We start from the raw sequence: 16,036 nt of genomic DNA, 5'->3' as shown, positions 1-16,036 counted from the left end.
GAGAAGATGCCGAGCAAAATTTTTCCACACCAAACGGAGTTTTTCCCCCCTTACCTTGATATTGGGATGCAGACTCTGATAGGTGACCATATTTGTGTTTTCTAACATCACTCCAGTCTATCACTGCAGGGGGAGAGAAAAATAGTCATGTGGAAAGAAAGTATAAGATTAAACACTTTTCCAATTTGGCAGTATGTATTAACAGTTTTTAATAAAGTAATCCACTTCTGAGATTCTATGCTAAGGAAAAATACTCCAAAATACAAGAAAAAGGTTTTATGTAAAAAGCCTTGGCATTGTTTATAATAACAACAAAAAAAGGAACACCTAAATGTTCAAAATAGAAGACTGATTAAGATTTGATAATACAAACACTTGACAAAGTATTTTGAAGCTGTTAAATTTTTAAAAGGCTAAAGGACAAACGGGAAAATGTTTATGTTATGTTGTTAGGTAAAATATGGGGACAAAAATTATATTCATGGAATGATCATAATTATTTAAAACACTAAAAACAAACAGCACCCCAGTTATGGGCTCAACTGTATCCTCCAAAACTTCATGCTAACGTCCCCACTCCGCAGTACTGCAGAATGTAACTTATTTGTGATGGCAGCGGTGGGCCATCTGGAGCAGCTGCTGTCATCATGCTGGCTGCAGCAGGGAGGCACAGCTGGGAATGCATGCCCCATGGAGCCGGTGGGAGCCTGGGAGCAGGCAGGAGTCCCGCCATCCTGGGTGCAGCTGCAGCCACCCAAACCGAGGCTGCAAGCCACCCAAACCGAGGCTGCAAACCCAGACCTCCTGCTCCATGGAACAGGCAGGAGCCCTGCCATGACAGGCACAGCTGCAGCCACCCAAATGTGGCTGCAGACCCAGGTACCCCTGCACTCTTGGGGGTCCAGCCAGGACCCCTCTGCCCTCCCAGGATCAGAAGTGCCTGCTCCCCCTGCCTGGCTTCTCCCTGCTGTTGGCACCTGTTCTGATCTTGGAGCAAAGTCAGGGTGGAGTCTGGATGCTATGAATGGCAGCAGGAGGCAGAAAGGTTCCTAAGCAGAAAAGGGCAGATCCCTGGTGAGGCCCACCTTCAGGCCACAGAGGGCCTGAAGGCTGGGGGCTGAACTGCCAGTCCCACAGACTGGAGTGGGGACTTGTGGTGCCTTTTCCAGGCCTGCCTATGGCCACCCATAGACCAATGGGGACACACTTCCTCCCCTCTGAGGTCCATAAAAGCCCCAGGATCAGCGAGAGCAGAGCAGAGGACGAAGATATGACTGAACAATCTGCCTGCAGAAAGAAGCCACCCATTCTAGGGCCTCCTCTTTGCTGAGAGCTGCAGAGATGACATGACAACCTGCCTGCAGAAAGGAGCCACTCACTCTAGGGCCTCCTCTCTGCAGAGAACTGCAGATGATGGGATACCAGCTGCAGAGGAGCCACCCTCTCTGCTGAGAAGTGAGTGAACACTTCTTGGGAAAACCTACCTGCAGAGAGGAGCTATCCTTCCTCCTAGGGGCTGAACACTCATTCGGACACCCTGGCACTGTGAGTCTTCTTTGAGCTGTTCTATTGCTCAATACAGCGCCTCTTCATCTTGCTCACCCTCCACTTGTCTGCGTACCTCATTCTTCCTGGTTGCAGGACAAGAACTCGGGATCTGCTGAACGGCGTGGCTAAAAGAGTTGCTGTAACACCAAAAGGGCTGAAATATGCCCCCTGCTTGCCGTAGTTTGGGCAAAGAGAAGGAGGGAAGAGCTGCAGCCCTTTGGGGAGCCCAGACCTGGGAGCTTCCAGAGTCAGGGCTGTGACTCCCTCTTTCCGGCCCTGTGGTTCCTCCAAGCTTTTGGGCACTAGTGCATTCTTTGGTGCCAGCCAGGGAAGCTGCTTGTGGTGCGCCTGGTCCAGCTGCAGCCTCACAGAGAGCTGGCACCCATGCTGGCACCTGGAGCTGCCCACCTTGCAGCAGGAGCTGATGTGTCTGACTGTGCAGTAGACGGACCCCAAGCTCGTTCATGCACACTCCTCACCACTCCGTGCCTAACTCCAGTCTCTCTTGGAGGCGTGAGATCCAGGCTGATAGCATGAGCAGCCTGCCAGGCCAAGTGAGTGGAACAAGCCCAGTGGGCCCAAGCAAAACTCAGGCAAAGGCACCACTGGCCACAGGTTTCCGGCCAGAAAAGCAACACCCCTAGGATCCCACAATATTTGGAGAAAGGGTCTTCAAAGAGATAATTAAGTTAAAATGAGGTCACTAAGGTGGTCGCTAATTCAGCATGACTGGTGTTATCATAAGAAGAGAAAGTTTGGACACAGGTACAGAGAAAATATCATGTAATGAACAGAGGGAGAAGCCTCAGAAGCTAAGGAGTGAGGCCTCAGAAGAAAGAAATCAACCTTGCCAATGCCTTGATCTTAGACTTCTAGCCTTCAGAATTGTGAGGAAATAAATTTCTGTTGTTTAAGCCACCTAGTCCATGATATTTGTTACAGCAGCCCTGGAAACTTAAACAACTGCGGAAATTATCATTAGGAAAAAACATATAAGTAAACACAGCAAATATAAACAACTGGTTATCTTTGGGTGGTAGTACTGGGTTCCCTGACATCGCACCCACTTTCTACTTTATAATCTTATATATTTTCAAATTTTCCATAAAGAGAATACATTACTCATATAAGGAGAATATATTTTCCTTGGTTGAAAATTTAGATTCATCTACTGACTCTACTACTTTCTCACCATCAATCACCTATCATGTCTTTACTCAATTTCTTGCCCAGCTCAGACTCCATGGTCCCTCATTAACATCATTGTCTGGCAAACACTCTTAATTCCTCCTTCCCATCTCTTTTTTGTCAAACGTACCTACTAAAGGCTCAATCCTAAATCTGGTTAAATCACGTATCAACCTATACTGTGCCTACCCCAGCAGCTCACTAGTGCTGAAGAAAAACATATGCAAGCTTATTGGTCTCATTTTAAACTCATAGCTATAATTCTCAAATGCCACTTTACACTGCCCAGAAATCATACCACATTTCTACACTATGTTTACTTTTCCATTTTCTAAAAAAAAAAATTCGTATCTTTCTCTCTCTCCTCAAACTCCAAATATACTCTCCCCAACTTCACTCTTAGGGGATGACTTCAATTTAGGATTCATTGAGAAAACAGAAATAAGGGTAAGACCCTTCCACTCATTTCATGATGGTAGAGACTTGATCTTGTTTAGTGGTGAATCCCCAGTATGTAGTATAGTAACAGGTGCTCATTAAATGTTTGGTGAATAAATTACCTATTCATTCATGATTTTTTCTGACTTCTCTCCTGTTACTGTGGATGAAGTGTCTCTGTTTTTATCAAAAGCCAATCCTCCATTTTAGCTGCAGGTCCCAGAGTCTCTCATCCTCTCAAAAACCTTGCAAGTATCCTCTTCATTTTTTTTTTTTGCTTTTATTTGTAATTGGCCAACAATAATTTTACATATTTATGGGGTATAAAGTGATGTTTCAATATACATACACACTGTGGAATGATCAAACCAGAGTACAGCAATTAGTATATCCATTACTTCAAATATTTATAATTTCTTTGTGGTGAGAACATTTAAAATTCTCTCTTTAGCTATTTTGAAATATATAATACATTATTATTAACTACAGTCAACATGCTCTGCAATAGAACACCAGAACTACTACTCCTATCTAACTATAAGTTTCTACCTGTTGACCAATGTATCCCTTTTTCTATACTCACCCCTCCCCTCCCAGCTTCTGGTTATCACCATTCCACTCTCTACTTCTCTATAAGTTAGACTTTGTTTAGATTCTACATGTGAGATTATATGATATTTGTCGTTCTGTGCCTGACTTCAACATTACATCCTCTAGGTTCATCCACGTTGCCAAAAATGACAGAATTTCCTATTTTTTAAGGCAGAATGTATTCCATTGTGTATATATACCACATTTTTAAATCCATTCATATATCAATGGACACTTAAGTTATTCCCATATCTTGGCTACTGTGAATAGTGCTGCAATGAATATGGGCATGCAGATGAAGCTATCCCTTCAACATACTGATTTCATTTCCTTTGGGGATATAGCCAGTAGTGGGACTGATGCATCATATGGTAATTCTATTTTCAGTGTTTTGAGGAACCTCCAACCTATTTTTCAAAATGGCTGTACTAATTTGTGATATCCGTAACAGTGTGTATAAAGGTTCCTTTTTCTTGTAATCCTTGCCAACATTTATCTTTCATCTTTTTGATAATAGCCAACCTAAAAGGTGTTGGCTATAGGGTATCTCACTGTGGTTTTCATTTGCATTTCTCTGATGATTAGAGATGTTGGACTTTTTTCATATATCTGTGGCCCATTTATACGTTTTCTTTTGAAAAATGTCTATTCAAGTCCTTTGCTTATTTTTAACAGGGCTGTTTTCTTGTTTCTGAGTAGTTTGAGTTCCTAATATATTTCGGATATTAGTCCCTTCTCCAGTGTATGATTTGCAAATATTTTCTCCCAATCTGTGTGTTGTCTCTTTCCTTCATTGTTTCCTTTTCTATGCAGTAGCTTTTCACTTTAATGCAATTCCATTTGTCTATTTTTGCTTTTATTGCTTATGCTTTTGGGTTCATATCAAAGAAATCTCTGTCCAGACCTCTAGCAGTTTTGTAGTTTCAGTTTCATAGTTTCAAGTCTTTTTGAGTTGATTCTTGTATGAGGGGTGAAATAAAGATCCACTTTCATTTCTCTATATGTGGATATCCAGTTTTCCCAATACCACCTTTTGAACAGATTGTCCTTTCCTCAATGTGTGTTCCTGTCAAAAAGCAATTGACTGTAGATGCATGGGTTTATTTCTGGGGTCTCTGTCCTATTTCATTGGTAGATTTGTCTGTTTTTATGCCAGCACCATGCTTTTTTGATTGCTATAGCTTTGTAATAAATTTTGCAATACAGTAGTGTGACGTCTCCAGCTTTGCTCTTTTTGGTCAAGATTGTTTGGCTGTTTGGGATCCTTTGTGGTTCCCACACACGAATTTTAGCATTGTTTTTTCTACTTCTGTGAAGAATGACATTAGAATTTTTTTTTTTTTTTTATTTTTTTATTTTTTTTATTTTTTTTTTATTATTATTATTATACTTTAGGTTTTATGGTACATGTGCACAATGTGCAGGTAAGTTACATATGTATACATGTGCCATGCTGGTGCGCTGCACCCACCAACTCGTCATCTAGCATTAGGTATATCTCCCAGTGCTATCCCTCCCCCCTCCCCCCACCCCACGACAGTCCCCAGAGTGTGATGTTCCCCTTCCTGTGTCCATGTGTTCTCATTGTTTAATTCCCACCTATGAGTGAGAATATGCGGTGTTTGGTTTTTTGTTCTTGCGATAGTTTACTGAGAATGATGATTTCCAATTTCATCCATGTCCCTACAAAGGACGTGAACTCATCATTTTTTATGGCTGCATAGTATTCCATGGTGTATATGTGCCACATTTTCTTAATCCAGTCTATCATTGTTGGACATTTGGGTTGGTTCCAAGTCTTTGCTATTGTGAATAATGCCGCAATAAACATACGTGTGCATGTGTCTTTATAGCAGCATGATTTATAGTCCTTTGGGTATATACCCAGTAATGGGATGGCTGGGTCGAATGGAATTTCTAGTTCTAGATCCCTGAGGAATCGCCACACTGACTTCCACAAGGGTTGAACTAGTTTACAGTCCCACCAACAGTGTAAAAGTGTTCCTATTTCTCCACATCCTCTCCAGCACCTGTTGTTTCCTGACTTTTTAATGATTGCCATTCTAACTGGTGTGAGATGGTATCTCATTGTGGTTTTGATTTGCATTTCTCTGATGGCCAGTGATGGTGAGCATTTTTTCATGTGTTTTTTGGCTGCATAAATGTCTTCTTTTGAGAAGTGTCTGTTCATGTCCTTCGCCCACTTTTTGATGGGGTTGTTTGTTTTTTTCTTGTAAATTTGTTGGAGTTCATTGTAGATTCTGGATATTAGCCCTTTGTCAGATGAGTAGGTTGCGAAAATTTTCTCCCATTTTGTAGGTTGCCTGTTCACTCTGATGGTAGTTTCTTTTGCTGTGCAGAAGCTCTTTAGTTTAATTAGATCCCATTTGTCAATTTTGGCTTTTGTTGCCATTGCTTTTGGTGTTTTAGACATGAAGTCCTTGCCCATGCCTATGTCCTGAATGGTAATGCCTAGGTTTTCTTCTAGGGTTTTTATGGTTTTAGGTCTAACATTTAAGTCTTTAATCCATCTTGAATTGATTTTTGTATAAGGTGTAAGGAAGGGATCCAGTTTCAGCTTTCTACATATGGCTAGCCAGTTTTCCCAGCACCATTTATTAAATAGGGAATCCTTTCCCCATTTCTTGTTTTTGTCAGGTTTGTCAAAGATCAGATACTTGTAGATATGTGGCATTATTTCTGAGGGCTCTGTTCTGTTAGAATTTTGATGGCAGTTGCATTACATCTGTAGATTTCTTCTGGTGGTATAAATATTTTCACAATATTAATTCTTCACATCCATAAACACTGGGTATGTTTCCACTTATTTGTGATATCCTTAATTTCCTTCATCAGTGTCTTACAGTTCTCAGTGTAAGATCTTTCACTTCCTCGGTTAAAGTTACTTCTACTTAGAAGTAAGTGGTATTGTAAATGGGATTGTTTTCTTAATTTCTTTTTCAGAAAGTTCACTGTTAGTGTATAGAAATGCTACTGACTTTGTAAGTTGATTTTGTATCCTGCAACTTTCCTGGATTTGTCTAATTCAAATGGTGTTTTGGTACAGTCTTTGAGATTTTCAATATGTAAGATCATGTTGTCAGCAAACAGAGACAATTTCATTTCACCCTTTCCTATTTGGATGCCTTTTATTTCTTTTTCTTGCCTAATTGCTCGGGCTAGGACTTCTGGTACTATGTTGAACAGAAGTGGTAAGAGTGGGCATCCTTGTCTTGTTCTAGATCTTATAGGAAAAGCCTTCAACTTCTTACCACTGAGTACAATGTTAGCTATGAGCTTGTCATATATGGCCTTTATTGTGTTGAGGAACATTCCTTCTATATCTAATATATTGAGAGTTTTCATCATGAAAGGATGTTGAATTTTGTCAAATGCATTTTCTCCATCTATTCAGATGATCATGTGATTTTTGTCCTTCATTCTGTTACATGGTGAGTCACATTTATTCATTTGCATCACATCCCAAGGGCAAATCCCACTTAATCATGGTGAATGATCCTTTTAATATACTACTGAATATGGTTTCTTAGTATTTTGTTGAAGATTTTTGCATCCATGTTCATCAGTGAGATTGGTCTGCAGTCTTCTTTTCTTACCATTCAGATGAAGGGAGATGTAGTCTTCTTCTCTTGTTGTATCTTTGTCTGGCTTTGTTATCAAGGTACTGCTGGCCTCATAAAATAAATTTTGAAGAATTCCCTCCTCTTCAACTTTCTGGAAGAGTGTGAGAAGGACTGGTATTGGTTCTTCTTTAAGTGTCTGGTACAATTCGGCTATGATGCCATTAGGTCCTAGGCTTTACTTTGATTGGAGACTTTTAATTACTGATTGAATCTCATTACTCATAATTGGACTATTCAGGTTTCCAACTGCTTTGTGATTCAGTCTTGGTAAGTTACATATTTCTAGCAATGTATTCATTTCTTCTGGTTGTCCAATTTGTTGGCTTATAACTGCTCATAGTAGTCTTTCATGATCCTTTGTATTTCTATGTTGTCAGCTGTAATATCTCCTCTTTCAGTGAGTTTTATACTTTCATATGTTTTCACGTTGCTGATTAACATTCTCTTCCGAATTCCCTTTAGCATTTCTTGTAAGGCTGGTCTAGTGGGGATAAATTCTCTGTTTTTATTTGAGAAAGTCTTGATCATCCCTTTGTTTTTGAAAGACAGGATTGCTGGGTATAGTATGCTTTGCTAGCAGTGTTTTTTTTTTTTTCCTTTCAGGGTTTTGAATGTATCATCCTACTCTCTTCTGATCTGTAAGGTTTTTGCTGTGAAATCCACTGCTGGCCTTAGGGTGGTTCCCTTACATATGACAATTCACTTTTCCCTTGCTGCTTTCAACTCTCTAACTTAGAATTTGATTATAACTTGCCTTGGTGTGGATCTTTTTGGGTTCATCTTATTTGGTGTTCTTTGGGCTTCCTGGATCTGGCTTTCTATCTCCTTCCCCAGGCTTGGGAAGTTTTCTGACATAATTTCTTTGAATATATTTTATTTCTTTTTTTCTGACATATCAATAGTGCATTTGTTGTCCACTTGATGGTGTCCCACAGGTCTCATAAACTATCTTTAAACTATCCTTTTCATTCTTTTTTCTTTTTGCTCAGATTGGATTTTTTTCAGTGACCTGTCTTTGATTTCATCGATCCTTTCTTCTGCTTCATCGAATCTGCTGTTGAATACCTCCATTGAATTTTTTAGTTCAGTTACAGTATTTTTCACATCTTTGATGTCTATTTGGTACTATTTTATACTTTCTATCTCTTTGTCAAAGTTCTTAGTTTGTTCTTTCATTGCTCTTTTGACTTCAGTGAACATCTTTATAACCATTATCTTAGATTCTCTGTCAGGTAAATCACATATCTCTATTTCACTTGTGGAGATTTGTCTTGTTTTTTTTTTTTTGGAATAGATTCTCTGTTCTTTGATTTTTGTGTTAGCTTCTATGCATTAAATAAGAATATAACCTCTCCCAGACTTGTCAGACTGGCCTCATGTAGGAGAAGAATCTCATCAATCCATCCAGCCAAAAATTTTAAGGTGCTCTCTAATCTCTGTGTTTATTCAGACTGCTGTCTCTTTTTTGATGGTCCCCTCGAGCTTAGGATGTACCACATTCCATCAATACCCCCACAATACCATAGAGTAGGAGACAGAATCTCTAGATGTAGCTGGAGATGTTGAGGTGCTGAATGGGTTTTCCATTTCCTTCTATCTTCACAGCTGAGCCTGAGCATTTATGTCCCATTCTCTCTGCACTAAGCTAAGGAGAAGATCTGTGGCAAAAACCTGTACTCACATTCAGGTTGCACCCTCTGATCCTGAGGAGAAGCTCGTAGAAGTGGTCCTACTGTATGTCCACCTTTTTGTTTGCTGTGGTCTAAGGCTACTCATGAATGCAAAGCTCCACTGACTCCCACAGCTTGTCCCTTGGGTGGAAGTTATAGAAGTTGTGGCACTTGAGGCATGACCAAACTCCTTCCAGGAAGAATGAGTAGCCTTGGATTTATCACTGAGATTAGCTAGAGGGCTACTGTTTGTTTTCCCATCAGCTCCCGAATGCAAGTTCATTAGAAGCCAGGCTGCCAAGTAGCTGCTGGAAGTGTGTGCTACAAGCCCCTTCTGGAGAACAAATGGGACCTACATGTTCCTACTTCCTTTCTGCACTGCTCATAGGAGGTATAACCTCTGAAGGTATTTGTATACCTATTTAAAGCCACCCCCATTGTTCTGTGATCTAGAAAAACTCATCTATGCCTAGTCCCCTTGGCTCCCAGAGCTAAGATGTTTAGGATATAATCCTTTGTGAGACAGCTGTAAAAGTTGGGACACTCTTTGTGTGGTCATATGCCTATCAGGGTGGTGTCAGGTTAATATTTGTCTACCCCTTTAATTCCTCAATGCAAGTTAGTTGGAAGCCAGGCTGGCAAGTAGTCACCAGAAGAGTATGTCATAAATCCCTTCTGGGGAAAAACAGGGGGCTACATTTTAAGCCCCTCCTCTGCACTTCTCCTGGGGAATAAAGTCCAGGGATGTGCTTCTGTACCCGTATAAATCTGCTGCTTTTTTCCTGCAGAGGTCTAGAGATCTGCATAGGCCAATCCCTTCTTCTCCCAGAGCTGAGAGGTTTAAGATGCAGACCCTTGGTGGAAGCTGTGAAAGCTGAGGGACTCAATGTGTGGACAAACTCTTCCCAGGCTGGTGGCAGGTTAATATTTGACTGCCCCTAAACTCCCCCAATGTAAGTTAGTTATAAGCCAAACAACCAAGAAGCTGCTGGAATAGTGTGTCATAAACTCCTTCTGGGGGCAAACAGGGAGCTTCATTTCTTAAGTCCCTTCTATGTATTGCTTCTGGGGGATGAAAGCTCTGAAGTGCTTAAATGCCCATATCTAACTGCGGCTTTTTTCCTGTGGTCTAGAAAGACTTGCGTATGTCTAATCCCCTCTGCTCCCAGAGTTGGTGAATTAAGAGCCAGACCATGAAGAATCTTAAGTTAGGATGCTATATGTGGGGTTAAAACCCTCCTCTCCACGGGGAGAAGTTGGATGCTGGGGCTTCCCTTCCCAATTTTATGGCACAATGCCCAGGGTGGGGTCTGGCTCTAGCATGCTTCAGTTTTTCCTACCCATTCGATGAGGATGTTTCCTCAGTTGCCCCATGGGTAGGAATCTTTCAACTAGTCTCTGACTTTCTCTGAGAGAGAACTGATCCATGAATAGATATTTATTTGGTGCATCCATGGGTGGAGGGAGAGTCAGGAGTTTCCTATTCTGCCACATTGCTGACCCTACTATCAAGTAGCTCCTTTCTAATAGATCATTTGCACTAGCATTCTTACTTCTCTATTATTTCCTATCAATGAAAATGTAAAATAAACAAACAAAACCTCATACCCTTCTCTTAATCCCACACATATCCCTCCTATTATATCCCTCTATTTCTTTGCTCTCCTTCACAGGAAAATTTAAGAGTTATCTGCAGTTATTGCCTCTTCACTACCTCACAGTTATTGCCTCCTCACTACCTCACAGTTATTGCCTCCTCACTACCTCACAGTTATTGCCTCCTCACTACCCCATATTATCTCCTCATTCAAATAGGGTGTGTCTGCTCACCACTCCATTAAGATTACTTCCAAATTCACATTTCCAGAACTGGATTCTTAGAATCCCACACACATTCACATAAACAACTACCTATAGGCCATCTCTACATGGTTATCAATCAGATATTAAAAACTTCACATGACTAAAACAGAAGGCCATCCTCTGTCATCTTGTTACTTTTTGTCTTCCCTAACCCAGTAAATGGCACCTCCATCACTTATTTGCATAGAAATTATGCATAAGTTCAGCAGCATGGACTTCCACTTACCAAGGCCAATCTGGCGATGGCCACTGCTGAGTGCCCAATCTGCCAGTAGCAGAGATCAACACTGAGCCCCTGATATGGCACTATTTCCCAGGGTGATCAGCCAGCTACCCAGTGGCGGGTTGATTACAATGGACTGCTTCCTTCATGGAAGGGACAGCATTTTGTCCAGCTGGAATAGACATTTACTCTGGATATTGATTTGCCTTCCCTGCATGCAATTCTACTGTCAAAACTACCAACTGCAGACTCACAAAATCCCTTATCCACCATTACAGACAGCACTGCTTCTGACCAAGAAGCCACACAAAGAAGTGTGGCAATAAGCTTATGCTCATGGAATTAATGATCTTAACATGCATCATCCTGAAGCAGCTGACTTGACAGAACTATGGAATGGCCTTGTGGTAAAACCCCGTCTCCACTAAAAATTAAAAAAAAAAAAAAAAGATGCAGTTACAGTGCCAGCTAGGTGACAGTACTTTTACTGTCATCCAACAGCTGTATAATATACATTCTTTTCATCAGCACATGAAGCATTCTCCAAATTAGACCATAAGTAAATCTCACCAAATTTAAGAGAACTGAAATCATATCAAGTATCATTTCAGACCACAATGGAATAAAAATAGAAACCAATAACAAGAGGAACTTTCAAAATTGTAGAAAAAGAAAGAAATTAAACATGTTCCTGAATAACCAATGGGTCAATGAAGAAATTAAGGAGAAAATTTTAAAGTTTCTTGAAACAAATGAAAATAGAACCATAACATACCCAAACCTATGGGATACAGCAAAAGCAGTATTAAGAGGAAAAATGGCTGGGCGCGGTGGCTCACGCCTGTAATCCCAGCACTTTGGGAGGGTGAAACGGAAGTATCACTTGAGCCCGGGACTTCAAGACCAACCTGGGCAACATGGCAAGACCCCATCTCTAGAAAAAATACAAAAAGTTAGCCAGGATGGTGGCACATGCCTGTGGTCCCAACTACTTGGGAGGCTGAGGTGGGAGGATCTTTTGAGAGGTTAAGGCTGCAGTGAGCCATGTTCATACCACTGCACTCCAGCCTGGGTGACAGAGCAAGACTCCATCTCAAAAAAAAAAAAAAAAAAAGCTCTACCAAAAAATTCTTAGAACTGATAAATTCAGGAAAGCTGCACGACACAAAATCAACATATAAAAATCAGTAGCACTGAACCAACAATGAACTAGTAAAAAAGAAATCAAGAAAGTAATCTCATTTACAATAGCTATAAAAAAATACCTATGAATAAATTTATCCAAGGAGGTGAAAGATCTCTACAAGGGAAACTACAGAACATTGATGAAAGAAATGGAAGAGGACACAAAAAAATAGAAAGATATCTCATGTTCATGGATTGGAAGGCTTAATATTGTTAACATGACCATACTACCAAAAGTCATCTATAGATTTAATGCAATCCCTATCAAAATACCAATGACATTCTTCACAAAAATAGAAAAAAAACCCCTAAAATTTGTATGCCACCATAAAAGTCTCTGAATAGCCAAAGCAAACCTGAGCAAAAAAGAACAAAGCTGGAGGCATCACATTACTGGATTTCAAAATATATCACAAAGATAAGGTAAACAAAACACCACAGTACTGGCATAAGAACACACATATATACCAATGGAACCCAGAATAGAGAACCCACAAATAAATCCATGTATTTACAGCCAACTGATTTTTGAGAAAGGCATCAAGAACATTCACTGGGGAAGGGACAGTTTCCTCAATAAATAGTGCTGGGAAAACTGGATATCCATATGCAGAAAAATAAAACTAGACCCCTATCTCTCATCACGTACAAAAGTCAACTAAAAACAGATCAAGACTTAAATGAAGGCCTGAAACTATAAAACTACTAGAAAAAAAACGTAGGAGAAATGCTTCAAGACATTGATCTGGGTAAAGATTTTATGGAGAAGACCTCAAAAGCATAGGCAACAAAAGCAAAATTACACAATTAGACATCATGAGATTATATCAAACTAAAAAGCTTCTGCACAGCAAAGGAAACAATCAACAGAGGGAAAAGAGTACAGAATGGGAGAAATATATGTAAACTATTCATCCAATAAGGGATTAATATCCAGAACATGCAGGGAGCTCAAACAACAGCAAAAACCAAAAAACTCCCCCCCAAAACACAAAACAACAAATAATATGATTTAAAAATAAACAAATGAGCTGAATAGGTATCTCTCAAAAGAAGACACAGAAATGGCTAACAGGTATATGAAAAAATGCTCAGCATCACTAATCATCAGAGAAATGCAAATCAAAATCACAATGAAATATCATCTTACCCTAGTTACAGTGGCTGCTACTAAAAAGACAAAAATAAATGCTGACAAAAATGTGGAGAAAGGGGAACTCTTATTCACTGTTGGTGGTATTGTAAATTAGTACAGCTATTATGGAAAACAGGATGAAGGTTCCTCAAAAATCTGAAAAGAATACTACCATATGATCCAGCAATTCCAATACTGGGTATATATCCATAGGAAAGGAAATCAGTACGTCGAAGAGTTATCTGCACTCCTATGTTTACTGCAGCACTATTCATAATAGTCAAGATATGGGATCAACCAAAGTGTCCATCATTAGATAAACAGATAAAGAAAATATGGTATATATAAACAATGGGATACTATTCAGCTATAAAAAGAATGAAATTTTATAATTTGTGGCAACATGGATTAGCTTGTAGAACATCAGGTTAATGAAATAAGCCAGGCATAGAAAGAAATATCACATGTTTTCGGTCATATGTGGAAGCTAAAAAAGTTGACCTCATAGTAGACAGAATAGTGGTTACTAAAGGGAAAGAAGGGGAGGTAGGGGGACAAATATAAAAGTACAGCTAAATAAAAGAAATAAGTTATAGTGTTCTATAGCACTACAGAGTGACTATAATTAATGAGAACTTATTATGTATTTTCAAACAGCAAGAAGAGCATATTTCTGAATGCTCCCAACACAAATAAATGATAAATGTTTGAAGGGATTGATATACTCATTACCGATTCAATCATTACACATTGTGTACATGTATTGAAATATCACACTGTACCCAATAAATATGTACAATTATGTTTTAATTAAAAAATAATAACAGACAAAACCAAAAAAATCTCCAATTTTTTTTTTTTTTTTTAAAGACTACCACCTAGCTAGTCTGGGCTCCTCATGCCTCTGAGTCAACAGGTAAAGAGGGAGTTGTGGTGTTGTTGGCTGAGGTGATTCATCTGGACTATCAAGGAGAAACTGAACTACTACTCCACAATGGAAGAATTGAAGAGTATGTCTAGAGTACAGGAGATACCTTAGGGTGTTTCTCAGTATTACTCCACATTGTGATTAGGGCCAATGGATAACTACAAAAATGCAATCCAGGCAGAACTACAAATGGGCCAAACCTTTGGGTCACCCCGCCAGGTAAAGACTCATGAGGTTCTTGCAGAAGGCAAAAAAAAAAAAAAAAGAAATTGAATAGATAAGTTATAAATACCAGCAATAACCATGTGACCAGTTACAGAAACAAGAACTGTAATTGTTCTAAGTATTTTCTCCTTATTTCATTATGAATGTTTGTGTGTATATATACACATATTAAGCAAATATCTTTGCTTTCTTTCCTGTCTTATTTTCTTATCATGTAACAAAAGTTGTATTGACTTTATATCAATATTTAAGTATTGTTAATTTTACATGATAATATTTAAGTTACAGGCTATCAGGAGAAGAGTAAACATCACTGAAGAAATTCACTCCCCTGGGGAAGGGGCTAGTGTGTTTTTGGTTGTATGCAGGATAGCTGTTTATGTTAGGTAGAGTAATGACCTTGTTACTGTCTTCATTTGGAGATCAAATATGGCTTAAGGAAATACATATGGATGCTGAGTTGAAAAGGAGTAATTGTGATGGTTAACTTTATGTGTCAACTTAATTGAGCTAAGGGACGCCCAGATAGCTGGTAAACATTATTTCTGAGTGTATCTGTGCTGGTATTTATTGAAGAGATTAACATTTGAATCAGTAGACTGGGTAAAGATTGCCCTCACCAATGTGTGTGGGCATTATCCAATCCACTGAGGGTCCAAATAGCACAAAAAGGTGAAGGAAGAGTGAATTCTCTCATTTCTTGAGCTAGGACATCCATCTTCTCCTGCCCTTGGACACTGGAGCTCCTAGTTCTTGAGCCTCCAGTACCCTCTGCCTTCCCCACTGGTTTTCAGGTCTTTGGCATTGAAGGAGGAGTTACACCATCAGCTTCTTGATTCTCAGGTCTTTGGACTCAGACTAAATTATGGCACCAGCTTACAGATAGCATATCATGGGATTTCTCAGCCTCTATAATCCTGTGAGCCAATTTCCACAATAAATCTCTCTCTTTACCTACCTACACAGCTCCCATTGTTTCTGTTTTGGGGGAGAACCCTAATACTAGGTCAGAGTGAATATTTCAAAACATAAAACAGATAAGGTCATTTCTCTCCTGAAGGACCTCCAATAGCTTCATACTCAGTTAAGGGTGCTTTACAAAGCCATGTGGGATTGGACTCATGCCACCTCTCTAATCTTATCTGTTATGACTTCTGCCTTTTCTACATTGCAGCAACATTGGCCAGTGTTCCACTCCAAGTGTTTGCCTTCTCTCCTGGTTTTTACATCCCCTGTATTTCTAGTAGCCTGCTATGCCTGTTTTCCTCTGAATCATCAGTAAAGATTAAAAACTAGATTAGGCTTTAAAATTACTGACAAATATATTAGGGGATCATGATTAAATTTATGTTTAAAAATTTTCATAATTAGAAAACATATATTCTTAAAAATTAAATA

The 16,036-nt window shown here is 39.5% G+C and overlaps 1 protein-coding gene across 22 annotated transcripts in view; it reads right to left on the bottom strand.

Moving 5' to 3' along the window:
• Positions 1-16,036, bottom strand: part of SCMH1 (Scm polycomb group protein homolog 1) — a 243,372-nt gene that overhangs the window by 163,799 nt on the left and 63,537 nt on the right. For 20 of the 22 annotated variants that reach the window (XR_010136117.1, XM_063713085.1, XM_063713120.1 and 17 more), the window contains one exon: positions 55-123. Coding sequence is in view for 5 of the 22 variants with exons in the window: in XM_054537259.2 (XP_054393234.1) it covers positions 55-123 (69 nt within the window). In the remaining 17 variants the exon portion in view is untranslated. Of the gene's footprint in view, positions 1-54; positions 124-1,484; positions 1,686-16,036 lie in introns of those variants that run through there. The other 2 variants (XM_054537292.2, XM_054537321.2) reach the window with 1 other exon arrangement.

Source organism: Pongo abelii, chromosome 1 (genome assembly GCF_028885655.2).
Source record: "Pongo abelii isolate AG06213 chromosome 1, NHGRI_mPonAbe1-v2.0_pri, whole genome shotgun sequence".
Taxonomy (NCBI): Eukaryota; Metazoa; Chordata; class Mammalia; order Primates; family Hominidae; genus Pongo; species Pongo abelii.
This window is presented reverse-complemented; position numbering and strand designations above follow the sequence as displayed.